The sequence below is a fragment of the Triturus cristatus genome, chromosome 7 (genome assembly GCF_964204655.1).
Source record: "Triturus cristatus chromosome 7, aTriCri1.1, whole genome shotgun sequence".
Lineage (NCBI taxonomy): Eukaryota > Metazoa > Chordata > Amphibia > Caudata > Salamandridae > Triturus > Triturus cristatus.
The window spans coordinates 363,048,690-363,061,516 of NC_140590.1; the positions used below are offsets into that span (position 1 = coordinate 363,048,690).

Sequence of the window (12,827 nt, forward strand, 5' to 3'; positions counted from 1 at the left end):
CACCCAGATCTCCAAAGTAAATTTAAAACTTGTCCAGATATCAGGGGGGATTTTAAAGATGTTCAAAAATAGTCATCTAAAATTAATTAGCCCCCTGGTAGAGATTTACAAATCTCAGGCTAGGGGGGTGGCAGCATATGGTGCTGAACTATGGGGCCATAATCCAGTTTTGATTTTAACTAAATCAGAAAATCGCTTTTTTAGACAATTGTTTGCATTACCGACAAGCACTCCTATTCAGCCACTCAGGATGGACTTGGGCATCCACCCAATCGCGGACATGGTCTCCTCTAGACCTGTTATGTACTGGCGACGATTATGGAGCACTCCCGAACTTGTTAACTTTCAGGAGGAACTGAAGTCCATCCTATTGCTACCTAGGGCAGGCACTATTCCCTGGTTAGCCTATGTTAAAAAATTTCTTAGGGAGATTGGGAGAGAAGACCTATGGCTCTTGCCTAAGGCCACTTGCTCCTCTCTCCCAAAAAGAGCATTGGCCAAAATCCTGGAGGAATACAAGCTGACTCAGATCATACGATCGGCTAATACTTCAAACTTGACCTCGGTTTTTTTCGAGGCCAAGCTTGGGTATCGATTTGAGCCCGCAATAGATCTGATTCACCCGGTAATTGCCAAAAAATTATACCTACAATTTAGATACGGGTCTCTTCCCCTCCATTCAAGAACTAACAAATGGGCTGGCTCAATCACACAATCCTGTCCTGGGTGCGGTGCCATTGATGAAACCGAGGTTCATACAATAATCTTCTGTTCGGCATATAAAATCCCACGTAGAAAATGGATAATCCAGCTAGCTAAGAATTTAGGGGTTTCGAATCATAGAGATCTTTTCAGGTTGTTAAAATACGACTCGACCCCTGTTTGTTATTGCGATCTCCAAATTTCTTTTTTCTATGTGGTTAATCAGAAGGCAATTACTACCTCATTAAGGTAATTTTATCGATATCATTCTCCTTTCTTTTTAATCTGTTTTTACTCTTATGTATTATGGATTAAGGACTGTACTCATACTCAGCATCATGGTTTTATTCTTGATAAATTCTTTCTTGTTGTAAATATTATTTTATGAACTTTTATGGCTTGAAGCCGAAATAAAGTTTTTCTTGACTTGACATCTTTTAGCGGCGAGTCCTAACTTATGGGCTACTCGTGCCGGGGGAGCTCCATCCAACGAGACCATCGATGGCGAGGGAAAAGGCTATGAAATAATACACTGCCCAATGTAACATATGCATTGGAATTTAGAGGCCGAAATGAAAAGAGAAAAAAAAGCCTAGTATCATGGGGATACAGGTGTAGAATAGAGAGAAGAGATAAGGGACCTGAACAACAAAAGAAGGTAAACCAGACATAATATGACAATATCATAAAATAATCACTGGAGAGGTGGTTAACTCCTCTTAGTCAAACGAACCAGAATAAAATTATCTTATATGCAAACAGTGTAGGAGATATGTAGATAAATCAATAATAAAAAATGTGCATGTGCCAAAAAGATAGTCATATATTACTATAGCAATAATCCTAGTAACTATTACGAAGAGTATGAAAATATGAATATTACTATGTCAAAATTATTAATGTATATAGTCAATAATAGAGCAGAATAATATTGTCTTGTATGTAAACATGACAGAAAATGAGTAGAGAAATTTATAAGATCACTTGCTTGTTACCAAAGTATAGTCACATAATACTATAGCAATAAGCCTATTAGTTATAATGAATATTAAAATAGAACAACTAAATATTAATATGTCAAGGACCCAGCATACTATAAATATTAAAAAAATGTTACGTAAGTAAAAAGCAGAATGATTGAATATTGAACCTTGAAACGATTAAACAACATTGATGATATATACTGGTTCTTAATTCATAATATTCAAATTATAAAATTAGAGTGATTTGAATAATAATGCAATATTTATATATTCTTGCAGTTAGATACTGCTCATAAATAATTAAATAATAAGACATCCAAGTTAAAATTGATATGTTGCGGAATGGAGAGTCAATAAATAAGGGAATATAAGAAGAGAAATGGGAAAAGAATAAAATATCAGCAATAAACATTTTGGTGCCGATTACGATCCGGTAAAAACCGGGTACGAATCGTCGGTCGGAGCGTATTCCCCGTCCGACTCATACCCGGTCGTAAAACTTTACAAACATGGAATTACGATTCGCACGGAAACGCCATTTCCGTACGAATCGTAAAAAACACCGACCGACGAAAATATACATACGAATGTGATCCGGGAATGCTGCGACGTGACGTCGGGACGCTTTCAGGCAGCGTTTCACGACCCAGGAATTACGATTCGAACCGACAGCAGTCCAAACGGCAATATTTTCACGGCACCCAAAAAGTGCCGGAAAAGCGAAGTACGGCGCGAATCGACCAGAGTAGGTGGCCCGGTACGCGCCGACCCCCCCCAGCCCCCGTACGTACGCGCCGACCCCCCCCCCCCCCAGCCCCCGTACGTACGCGCCGACCCCCCCCTTCAGCCCCCGTACGTATGCGCCGACCCCCCCCCAGCCCCCGTACGTACGCGCCGACCCCCCCCCAGCCCCTGTACGTACACGCCGACCCCCGTGTATGTACACCCGTGTACGTGTCGAACCCCCCATGTACGTTCGAGTCGAACCCCCCCGTGTACATTCGAGTCGTACCCCCACCCGTGTATGTCCATATTTAATGTCCAATTGACGTAGACGAGGTCGAAAGGAGAGAAAGGCTTTGCGTCTATCATTTGTTTCCTTTGAAAAGTCTGCCGCTGCATGGATTTCATGACCTCAAACACGTATGGTCCGTGAATATGGGCGTCAGTAATCAATTGACGAGCCTGTTTATGTCTTAAAAAACAAACAATGAGTGTGCGAGGCAGTAGATTATTTCCTTCTTGAAGTGGGCCGATGTGATGAGCTCTCTACATCTCCAATGGCGGATCAAAGTTGAGGCCTGTGATTTTTGGAAGAGTCGTTTGGAACAAAGACTTAGCGTCTCAACCTTCAGTTTTTTCTGGGAAACCAAAAAAACATACATTGTCTCGACGACTTCTGTCTTCCAAATCTATAATTTTACTATGAAGAAAAAGAAGTTCTTGATCTCAATCCAGTATGTTGCTAAAACGATTCTCCACATTGACAACTCGCTCAGTTAGACCTTGGAGACGATTTTGAAATCCAGTAATATCCGCAAGTATGGATTTGGTATAAGCTGCTAGGGCAGATATGGAAGATACCATGCCCTGCAAGCCTTGAGCTACTGCCTATATCTCCTGAAGTATGCGGTCCATAGTTGAGTCTGGAGCAGTTGCCATATTAGGATTAGATATTGTTTGAGTTGAGGGAAAGGTAGTTGAGGCTGTCAAAATGGAAAGACCCCGAGTTAAAGCTTCGGAGTACAGAGGCTGCTTTATGGATTTATTGTTCGCTTTGCCAGATGGCATGTCTTATTGGCCTTTCCTTCCCTTTCCTCACTATACTGTCAAGTAGACTTCCTTTTTCCCCTCACCCACTGGAGCACCAATATTGGAGACACAGCTGTGGTCGTTGTTGTAGAATAGCTACCCCCCCACCCCCCAAAAAAAAGGTAGGTTCAAAGTGTAATTGCTGAGGAGAAAAACTGATAGGTGTGCTTAGGGCAGATCTCCTCAGTTGATAACGTTTTTGCTCAGTACAGGGCTAGGCACTACTGATGGATGTGGTGCAGAACTGAGTCAGTGAAACAATAACATAATAATTCAAAGGCATCATAGGCACTTCAAATGTATGACAGTAGTGCAAAAGCAGTTAGAATTCAAACAGTCTCTTTGTAGCCGTACAACGTTGAGTAAGCCCTGTATATGCCGCAAGCAGCCTAGCAGTTTGAAGTCAGCCACAATAGCAGGAAAATCTCCTCAGGCGCCTCAGTAGCCAGCAAGTGCGCCTGATATATTAGGGAGAAAAAGAGTCCTCTGCAGAGCCATGTCTTGGCGCCCAAAAGCTACAGCCATAGTTCATCAATAATAAATATTTTCCTCAGGGTGCCTCAGCAATTGAAAATAAAATTATTAGGCGCGCGCCACACAGTGTAGAAAATCGGAGTGTCTCAGCAATAAATGTGCACCTCAGTAATTAAAATTCGCACCTCACATAATAAGGGGAGAGTGGACGTACTGTAGAACACATCAAAGCTGCCAAGGAGGTTGAGTCTCTCTGACTTGAAAATCCCCTCCGGCGCGAGTCAAAAAGTGCACACTTCGCCGCGAGGAGATGCGAGCGCATGACAGCAGGACGTCTTTCACAGGGAACAGTGGGCGAGAAGAAAAGCACCTCCGTACTGAATGGAGGGACCGTTTCTCACCGCGAAAACTGCCACATGAGGAAGCGTGTATATTCCGACGGTATTTTCCATCCCAGCGAGCCGTCAATGCCGATGTGAAGCAGCCCTCATAGCCGTCTGAAGCTCCCCACGGCGCGGAGCTCCGAGACTAAGCGGCCATCTTGTGTGTGGCCAGACCACGCCCACCGCCACAGTCCATTTCTGCACTACTCCTGAAAGCTCTTTTTGATCACATAAGATCTCTTATCAAGCCTTACCCAAAAACTGCTCCCATCGCATAAAGTGATTCTCACAAAGTACTAAGAAGCAACTGACCGGCGCCCCCCGCGCCTAGAGGCGGGGCGCCCTTAGTAGCGCCACGGGACTGGACTTTCCCCCAGGGCAGGAAAAGGGGGCTGAACGAAGTGACGTCGTCAGGGCGCGCTGGAAGGCTTATTTGAATCTGCGCCCTGCGATCCTCAGCCTCTTTGTCCCTTCGAACCTCTGGCAAGCTGCAGGGGCACATCGTCGACCACCCACCCACCCGGCAAGAGAGCGAGGGCGGAACGGTGACAGCTAACAAGCAAGCGCAACAATGGCGGTAAAACAACTGGATGGCCCCCAGAAAGGGGTAGGAGCCACATGTGCAGAGGGTAGGCGGAAGGGGGGATTGGCCTGCTGGTGGTCCCTGACTCTTCTGCCCTAACCCACAACCTATGGACTGAGGTGAACCCTGGGGAGGCTGCCTGAGTGCAGGTACCCCGGTGGGCATGCCAGTGTGCCATGAGGGGCCCTGGTTTACAAGAAGTGCAACTGTTTGCTGTAGCGCGTTGGGGCCTCCTGGCACAATGTGCACAGCGGAGTGGGGGCTTGGTGGGCCGAGATGGCCAAGTTCAAGTGTATGGCCAAGTTCAAGAGTTCAAATGTAATCTGGTGCATATCTTCTTTACTGCCTTTGACAGGCCAAGGCCACTAAAGTGTACGGCCAAGCTCAAGTTCAAGTGTAACGGCCAAGCTCAAGTTCAAGTGTAATGTTGTGCCTAATTGCCCGGCAGCCTTCGTCAAGTTAATACCACTAAAGAGTGATGCTTTGATAATTCTATATCCAAAGAGATAATGTTACTCTCGTGTTGGTCACTGGTGAATTACCTGTTCGTGAATAAAAGGCTACGCCATGAACAACACGCTCTGTTTCTGAGAGTCCTTGGGCAAATGGGAAGAGTGAATGTCACGTTGTGCGCCTACTATATGTGTTAGCTATAAAAACACACATGTGTGGGCTACTCTAACATTCAAGTTGACAAACAGTAGGGAAAGTGAAAATGTTTTTTTTCCAAGTGACAGACCAGGATGAAGGCAGCACTTTTTGTTGGGGCAGGAAGTACTGCAGTTTGTTGATAGCCCTGAAAACCTCCTGCAAAGCATCCTTGGTGTCGTAACAGGGGGCTGAGCACACCTCCTGCAGCCAGAAAAAAGCTTGATGACATGGGGTGAATGGGCTATATTTTCGGAGATCTGGAACACGCAGAATCTTTGGAATAAATATTTTTTAAGGTAGACGTGGGGTACATGAAAAGGAAAAGTGGTGAATTGATGTTCGAATTGGGTGTGCTGATAGAAGAGTGACCCGGGCAATTGTAGTTACTCAAAGGAAATAAAACATTACTTGAGTCATGGCGCAGGGTAAAATGTTTCCCTCATTTGCATGTGGGCACGCCACAATGCAAGAGAAGAAACGATCTATTGGAATTACAGAAGGGGTCTCAAAGCCAAAGTGCTCCACTCAGGGTGCAAATTGATAATTTACTGCTGGTGGGTAGAAATGTTGGAATTTTCTTGAGCTTCTTTAAATAATTTTCAAAACCTTGCAGCAGTTATGTAAAAAATGTATTGTTTGGCCCTGCTTTAAAATATTATATTTAAAAGCACTCTAGAGCGGTATTACTTGCTTTCTTGGTGCAAAACATGGCCTGTATTAAAATAGTTTCCAGGCCTGCTGATAATTTTCCTTCAACCCTCGCTCAATGTCATAAGAGTCTGTACCAGTCATGGGAGTGTATTTAACAATCCAGGGTGCTCTGGGGACCTGGTTATTGTAATCTTCCAGTTGGACATGTCTACCTATGCTTAGAGCCGGGAAACATGCTGGGTAGCCGCGCAGTCTATAAGTGGAAATAATAATAATAACCTTAGTTTGCATAATTGTGGTTTATGGATAAATGGTCAATATTTGAATCCTTTGTAAAAGGGCCCTGGGCTGGAATACGGTGTCCCTGAGGACAAGGAGCCTTATGGTAACTGTAGGCCTCTAGTTATGTGATGGTGGAGGCGTACTCCCGGTGTTCTGTTAATTCCAATGCCCATAGGACACTTGTGCAATCTGCAAGTCTGTTCTTGTCCGACAAGCCCAGTAAAGCAGATGACTGGTAAAAATAGATAAAACTTGCATCATTTCTGCAGCCACAGATTAATCCAGGTATCTCTAACGAGGCGTTGCTCTGGTCTGTTCCCCATTCAGCACATTTGCGCCATGGAAGCCGTAACGACCGAAGAGCTGATCCACCAAGGGATACGGTTTCCGGCCATAGCCCACGACGAGGAGAGCCTGCGCTACATGCAGCACGACTTCCAGGTCCGGGATGATGATGTCTTCAACGTCACGTACCCCAAATCTGGTAACGTGTCTCCAACTCTTCCTGGTCATCTTAGTGTGTCTATTCTGCTTGTGTTCTCTTTCTCTTCACCTCATTCAGTCTCTGGGTGAATTGAATTCTCTTTGTGGAGAAAATGCTGCAGACTTTGTTCTCTCGTTTTGTATAGAACTCGACTTTATAGTTGTTGAGAGAGAAAAGCTCCACTTTGTCTTTTTGTGGGGCATTCACATTTTTGTTCTTTAGGAGAGCCGTGTATGGAATGTTCTGCAGTAAAAGAGCGGGATTCCCGCTTCTTCTTTGCTCATTTTACAACATTTTAAGTCTACTTCTCTTATGTCACTCAAAATTCATTTGGGACGGGCCACTCACACGGAGTCAGAAGAGGCGCACTGTAAGGGATGGTGTATCAAGAATGTGCAGGAGTCAAAATTTGAGATTGAGAAACAGAGAAAAGAAGCGGTTAAGTGTATTGCAAGGTGAAAGAGGAAGACACTCGTATGGGTGAGGTAGGGGAGGGGATAGGAGGATAGTAAAAAAGAACTAGGGAGACTGGAGTGAATGTAAAGAGACTCGAGGCGGGGAGGGAGGTGAAGGAAGGAAAGAGGAAAAACAAAGAGTTTGAGTTGCAGGCGAGAGAGACAACTGGAGGATGGTGAGGAGCCAGGACAGGAGATAAAGCAGGAGGGAGGAGAGAGGCTTTCTTTTTACACTTGTGATTACCTCTAGCGGTGGCTCAGTTTGAGCTTCCCATCTGTGGTGCCCCGCCCCAACCCAGAGGGGAATACAAAATGTAAGAATGGTAACGCCTGGAGTCCCATGAGAGCTCTGTGTGAAAGTCTGTCCGCAGCCCAGCTCTGCACATCTCCTTTGTCCCAATGCAGACCTATAACTGTGGGATCTCTAAGACCCCTCTGTCCGCATATGCTTCTAATGACCTTTTCTGAGGTGCTGAGGAGCTCGAACCTTTGTTAAATCTGGGGGTTTTGATGATAGCAGAGTATTCTGTCTCCCTTTCCTTAGTGCTTTGCTACTTAAGTTTTATCCTAGAAACACTTAATGGATCAGTTAATTTAACTTCTGCTACTACGGAAATTTACTAAGTTAGCTCCTTGCAGAATTCAACACAAAGCGCTGGCCTTCGGAGTTAAACGGAACAGGTAAGGAGACGCTTATCCTGTGGTTCAAGTGCACAGTGTGGAGTCAGGAAACCTGGTATAAATCCTGGCTTCCCCATTTGACCAAATTGTGCGATCCTAGGCAGGTATTTTACTTTACTCTGCCTCCTTTTCCTTCATCATCAGATTTAAGAGCACCTGATGTTCATCAGTTCAGATTGTGCACTGCATGAAAACCTTTCTGCTTTATGGCTTAATTGAATACATTGTTGCTTCAAGTATACAAACAATGGGGCATATGCATCAACATTAGCATTTGCGATTCCTTATTAGCGAAAAATAAGGAATCGCTAATAAGGAATAGCAAAAGGCTATGCATGTAGGAATCGCTATTCAAATAGCGATTCCTTAAGATTCCTTATTACCGAATCGGTAATACCGAATCGGTAATAAGGAATACCTACCCATTCATTCCTATGGCCTTGGAGGCCCATAGGAATGAATGTAAAGCCATTCTGTATTAGCGATTCGGTATTACCGAATCGCTAATAGCTGGAGCACTTTCAAGGGTGCCAGGGTGTCAAAAGGACACCCTGTTGCACCCCTGAAAATGATATGTGCACATATGTTGCACACACACATGCTCTAAGGGCATGTGTGTGCGCAACATGACACTTTGAAAAATGCACAAAAGTGCATTTTTCAAAGTTTTTGCAAATTACCATGCAGTTCATCTTCATGGTAATTTGCTCCCCTTATTAGCGAAATCGCTAATTTTTTAACTTTGATGCATTGCATTTAAGGAATCTCACTTTGGGATTCCTTAAATGCAAGAGCTATTTAAGGAATCGGTATTTAAGGAATCCCTATTTAAAGAATCGCTATTTAAGGATTCCTTAAATACCGATTTCTGCTTTTGGGTTGATGCATTGGGATTGGGTATTTTCTACTTAATACCGGGAGCTAATAAGGAATCGGTATTTTACCGACTGGATTTTGGCTTGATGCATAAGGGTGAATATTGGCCAGTACGTAATGGTGACGTGACATTTGACTTGCCTTAGTTCAGGAAGTCTATCATCTTCAGGGGAGATAGGGTGGTAGTTTATAATGTTTCTAGGTTTATGTTTAGAAACTATCTCTTCCATTTAATTTTAAAGCCGGTCTTATTTTAAGACCGCGTTTGTAGTGTAATTTACATATGAAATATTTTGAGTTCGAGAACTTGCCTACTAATTTGAACACCTCACCCACCTGGCTTGCGATAGATAGTAGTTTCAGTCTCTGCAGGGAGGGACTGACCGTGTGCATACATTCAAATCATTACCTAACGCGATTGAGAATCCGATAATTCTAGCTGCATTTACCCATTAAAACACTAGCCACTAGGAACATTGGGATACTACACACATGGGTTGACACTTGATCTCTCCTGGTGGTCTGACGATGGGAGCCTCTCCCATGCCCTTGGAGCCTCGGGCCCGTAAGGGACTTGAGAAAGCGGGCCAGCTCATTGAGGAGGAATCTCTGAAGACCTGCCAGACCTGTGCTCAGATTATACCCAAGGCTCCCAGTCTGTTGTTTTTACTTAATTGTACAAATCAGGACAGACATAAAATAATGTGTTTTCTGTCTGTAGAAAAATAGGGAAAAATTGTGTTTCTTGTGGTGACTCTCCATGCTGTCCTTCGCGAATTCCAGGCCAACAGTAGACAACAGTAGAGCAGATAGACTGCACGAGGAGCTAAAAACCCTTGGATACATGCATAGTGTAAAATATATTTGTAATATAATGCTAGTATTTATCGGTGGGTGTAATGCTTTTTTATATTTGGCTGTTTAATTTGCTAAAACAGGAGAGCCATCAAAGTATGAGTGCATATTTATCAGCTAAATATATTTGGAAAATTACCCCATCTATTTTCAAAACACAAAATAAAAATGGATGAATACGAATATAATGGAGAAAAAGAAATATGGATAAATACAGATGGAAATGGTAAAAAAGTGGCATAAAATTGGGAGCCCAAATTATAACCTGCCACCATCATGCCAGTGGCTATATATTAATCTTTCTCCTGTATGCTATAATTCTCGGTGAGATGATATTTGGATGTACTCGAACAGTACAAAGGGGTGATTTCAGGTCTCCCTCGTGTGCTGACAGAGAATGTGTACTCTAGTTCCCTGAAGTTTATTTCCAAGGCCTTTTTCCAAATAGCACTACAAAATGGTAACCAGGATGAAGACTGGATTGTGGTACTGGCCTCACATCATACACACAAGGGTCGTCCTGTTTGTATTTCCCTACTTCTAAGGTTTGCACAACTGATGATGGGCCCCCCCTTACTCTGTAGAAAGCGAAGCTTCTGTACCACACCTTTTGCTGATGACGTGGGCAGTCAAGCTGTGACTTCATTCTCGTCCACTAGCTCTGTACTGCCTTAGAGCCATATTGAACTGCAATATGGACTACACTGTCAAACATGGGGGACTTCTACGCTCCCCATCACCCCAAACTGGCCATGCTCCATGAAAAGTCAGACTTTGTAGAAATGTCCAGTGATAGGCAACGGTGGCTGGTGATGTCATTGGTGGTTGCCAAAGCTTGCATTTTACGACATTTGAAAAAGCCCATGGTCATGACACTTTAGGAGTGGTTTACAGAATTAACGAGAGGTGCTGGATTGGAACACGTGGCTATACGATGAAGGACGACTGATTTATTTGCCCAGGTTTGGGATGAACCCTTATTTCACTTGGCACTACGCTCGTGCCCAAGACAGGTTAGTCCGGAACTGAATGGCCAATGTATTCTGTCTGGGGTTTCACATGAACCTTCATGCTGACTGCACATTTTCTCCAAATATCGTGCCCCCTTGCTGGGGATTTGTCATTGTGGCATACTCTGTTGCTCCCTATTCTTTTGCTAGACCTAGTTACCAATGTCCAAGGAAGTTTGGTGCACATGTCAATGTATATGAATGAGCATACATACTCCATTATATTGATATCTCTGTGTACATATGGAAGGACAGCTGAAGTACTTGACTGAAAACACACTGCTGCTATTACACTGTGCCCCGTCTCTCTTCTTGCATTGATGTTATGCTTTTTTCAATCTACTACCAGTGAGCTAAGGGGCAGACTACACTAGCTGCTAAGTGATGGTGGGAGATTGTAAACTATGCTCAGAATGCTTTCCCTTTTTCTTGCGTATTTGAACATTCTAATACAAATATTGTAGAATACAGAATTAAGTGAAACACGACGGTGGGAAATTGAAAAACTAAAGAACAATACAAGGATGTGATAAGTTTTAAAGCGAAATGGGGGTGATATGTGTGGTAAATTTGTGTTTCGTAAACCTAAAATTAGAGAGAAGTAGTGCCTGATCTTTTAGAATGGCTTGTTTCAAATGCAGGAAGATGGGTCACTTCACTATACACGAATGTAAACCGTGTAAAGTAAGCTCCATAGAAAATATCAAAACTTTAAACTGATGTGATATTATTCTTGCAGATGCAGGATAAGTAAATGTGTGTGATTACTGATGTAGCAGACATTTATAGAAGATCTAGGGAGATAGAAAACAAGATGGACGAAGATCCTAAATGTAGACACATTTTGTAGATTGTAATTCCTATTCTTTCTCATTCCATACTTGTCTTTCTGCCTCATCTAATTTCCTTCTAGTTGTGCTTGCTATTTATTTCTTCACTCCCCTAATTCTCCATTATCCTTCTTCTTGCTGTCTGTCCCCTCCTACTCCCGCTTTGGCTTTCTCCCTTGTCAACCTTTCCATTTTCCTATACACCTCTAGTTTTGTCTCTCTATCATCTTTCCATTTCAGTATATTCTCAGGTAATCAGCTTAATATTTCTTTAATAAAAAAAGAGCCAAATATATGGCAGATGAATTAAAAAATTGGCATGAAATAAAATTGGTTCTACAATGCTAGCTTTGTAGACTTAGAGTAAAAGGAGCGCTTGGGTATTACATAAGCATGTTCTGGAAATGTACAAACTCTGGGCACCAGTGAAACGTCAAACACTGCTCTTTTGACTGGTGTCATTTTAGTATGATGTTTTCACTAAAATGGATCTTTCGTGGGATTCTGTCATTTTATTATACTGTTTAACAGAATTTCCTTACAATTAAAGCATTTTATCGAATTATGGATTTATTGTAAAACTAAGTAACGGAAATATATATTCATAGCTTGTGTAGCTGTAGATACACATGCTCTTCCCACTCCTGCCCTCTGCTGTTGTTCTTGGATGGTGCAAAAAATCTTTTTGCCGTAGAAGTCTTTTCTAGTCATGAGGTAATATGACTGCTCCCTCGGTTGGCTATGCACACGGGCACCAACTACATTGTTAAATTCTTTAGGTCTCGCCTACACAGCGCGCATGCGCTGCATAGGAGGACCTTTAGCCATCGTTCTGCTCTTTTTCAAAGCACATTCTCGTGCTTGTGGTGGCATCCACCTTGCGGGAGCACGCAGGGGTGCGCCACAAGCACGAGTGCAGTGCTTAAAAATGAGCAGACTGCTTTCCCAAGCGCACGCACGGACCACTCCCGGGCTTGTGTGTCTCGCTCTTTCGCTCTCTCTCGCTCTCTCTCGCTCTCTCTCGCTCTCTCTCGCTCTCTCTCGCTCTCTCTCGCTCTCTCTCGCTCTCTCTCGCTCTCTCTCAGTCTCTCTCGCTCTTTCTCTCGCTCTTTCTC

General features: G+C 43.4%; 1 protein-coding gene across 1 annotated transcript in view; it reads left to right on the forward strand.

Annotated features, from left to right (window-relative positions):
- The window catches only part of LOC146809680 (sulfotransferase 2A1-like), a 172,062-nt gene that overhangs the window by 57,791 nt on the left and 101,444 nt on the right, over positions 1 to 12,827 (forward strand). The window contains exon 2 of the mRNA XM_085616528.1: positions 6,849 to 7,005. Coding sequence (XP_085472654.1) covers positions 6,861 to 7,005 — 145 coding nt within the window. The 5' untranslated portion in view covers positions 6,849 to 6,860. The remainder of the gene's footprint in view (positions 1 to 6,848; positions 7,006 to 12,827) is intronic.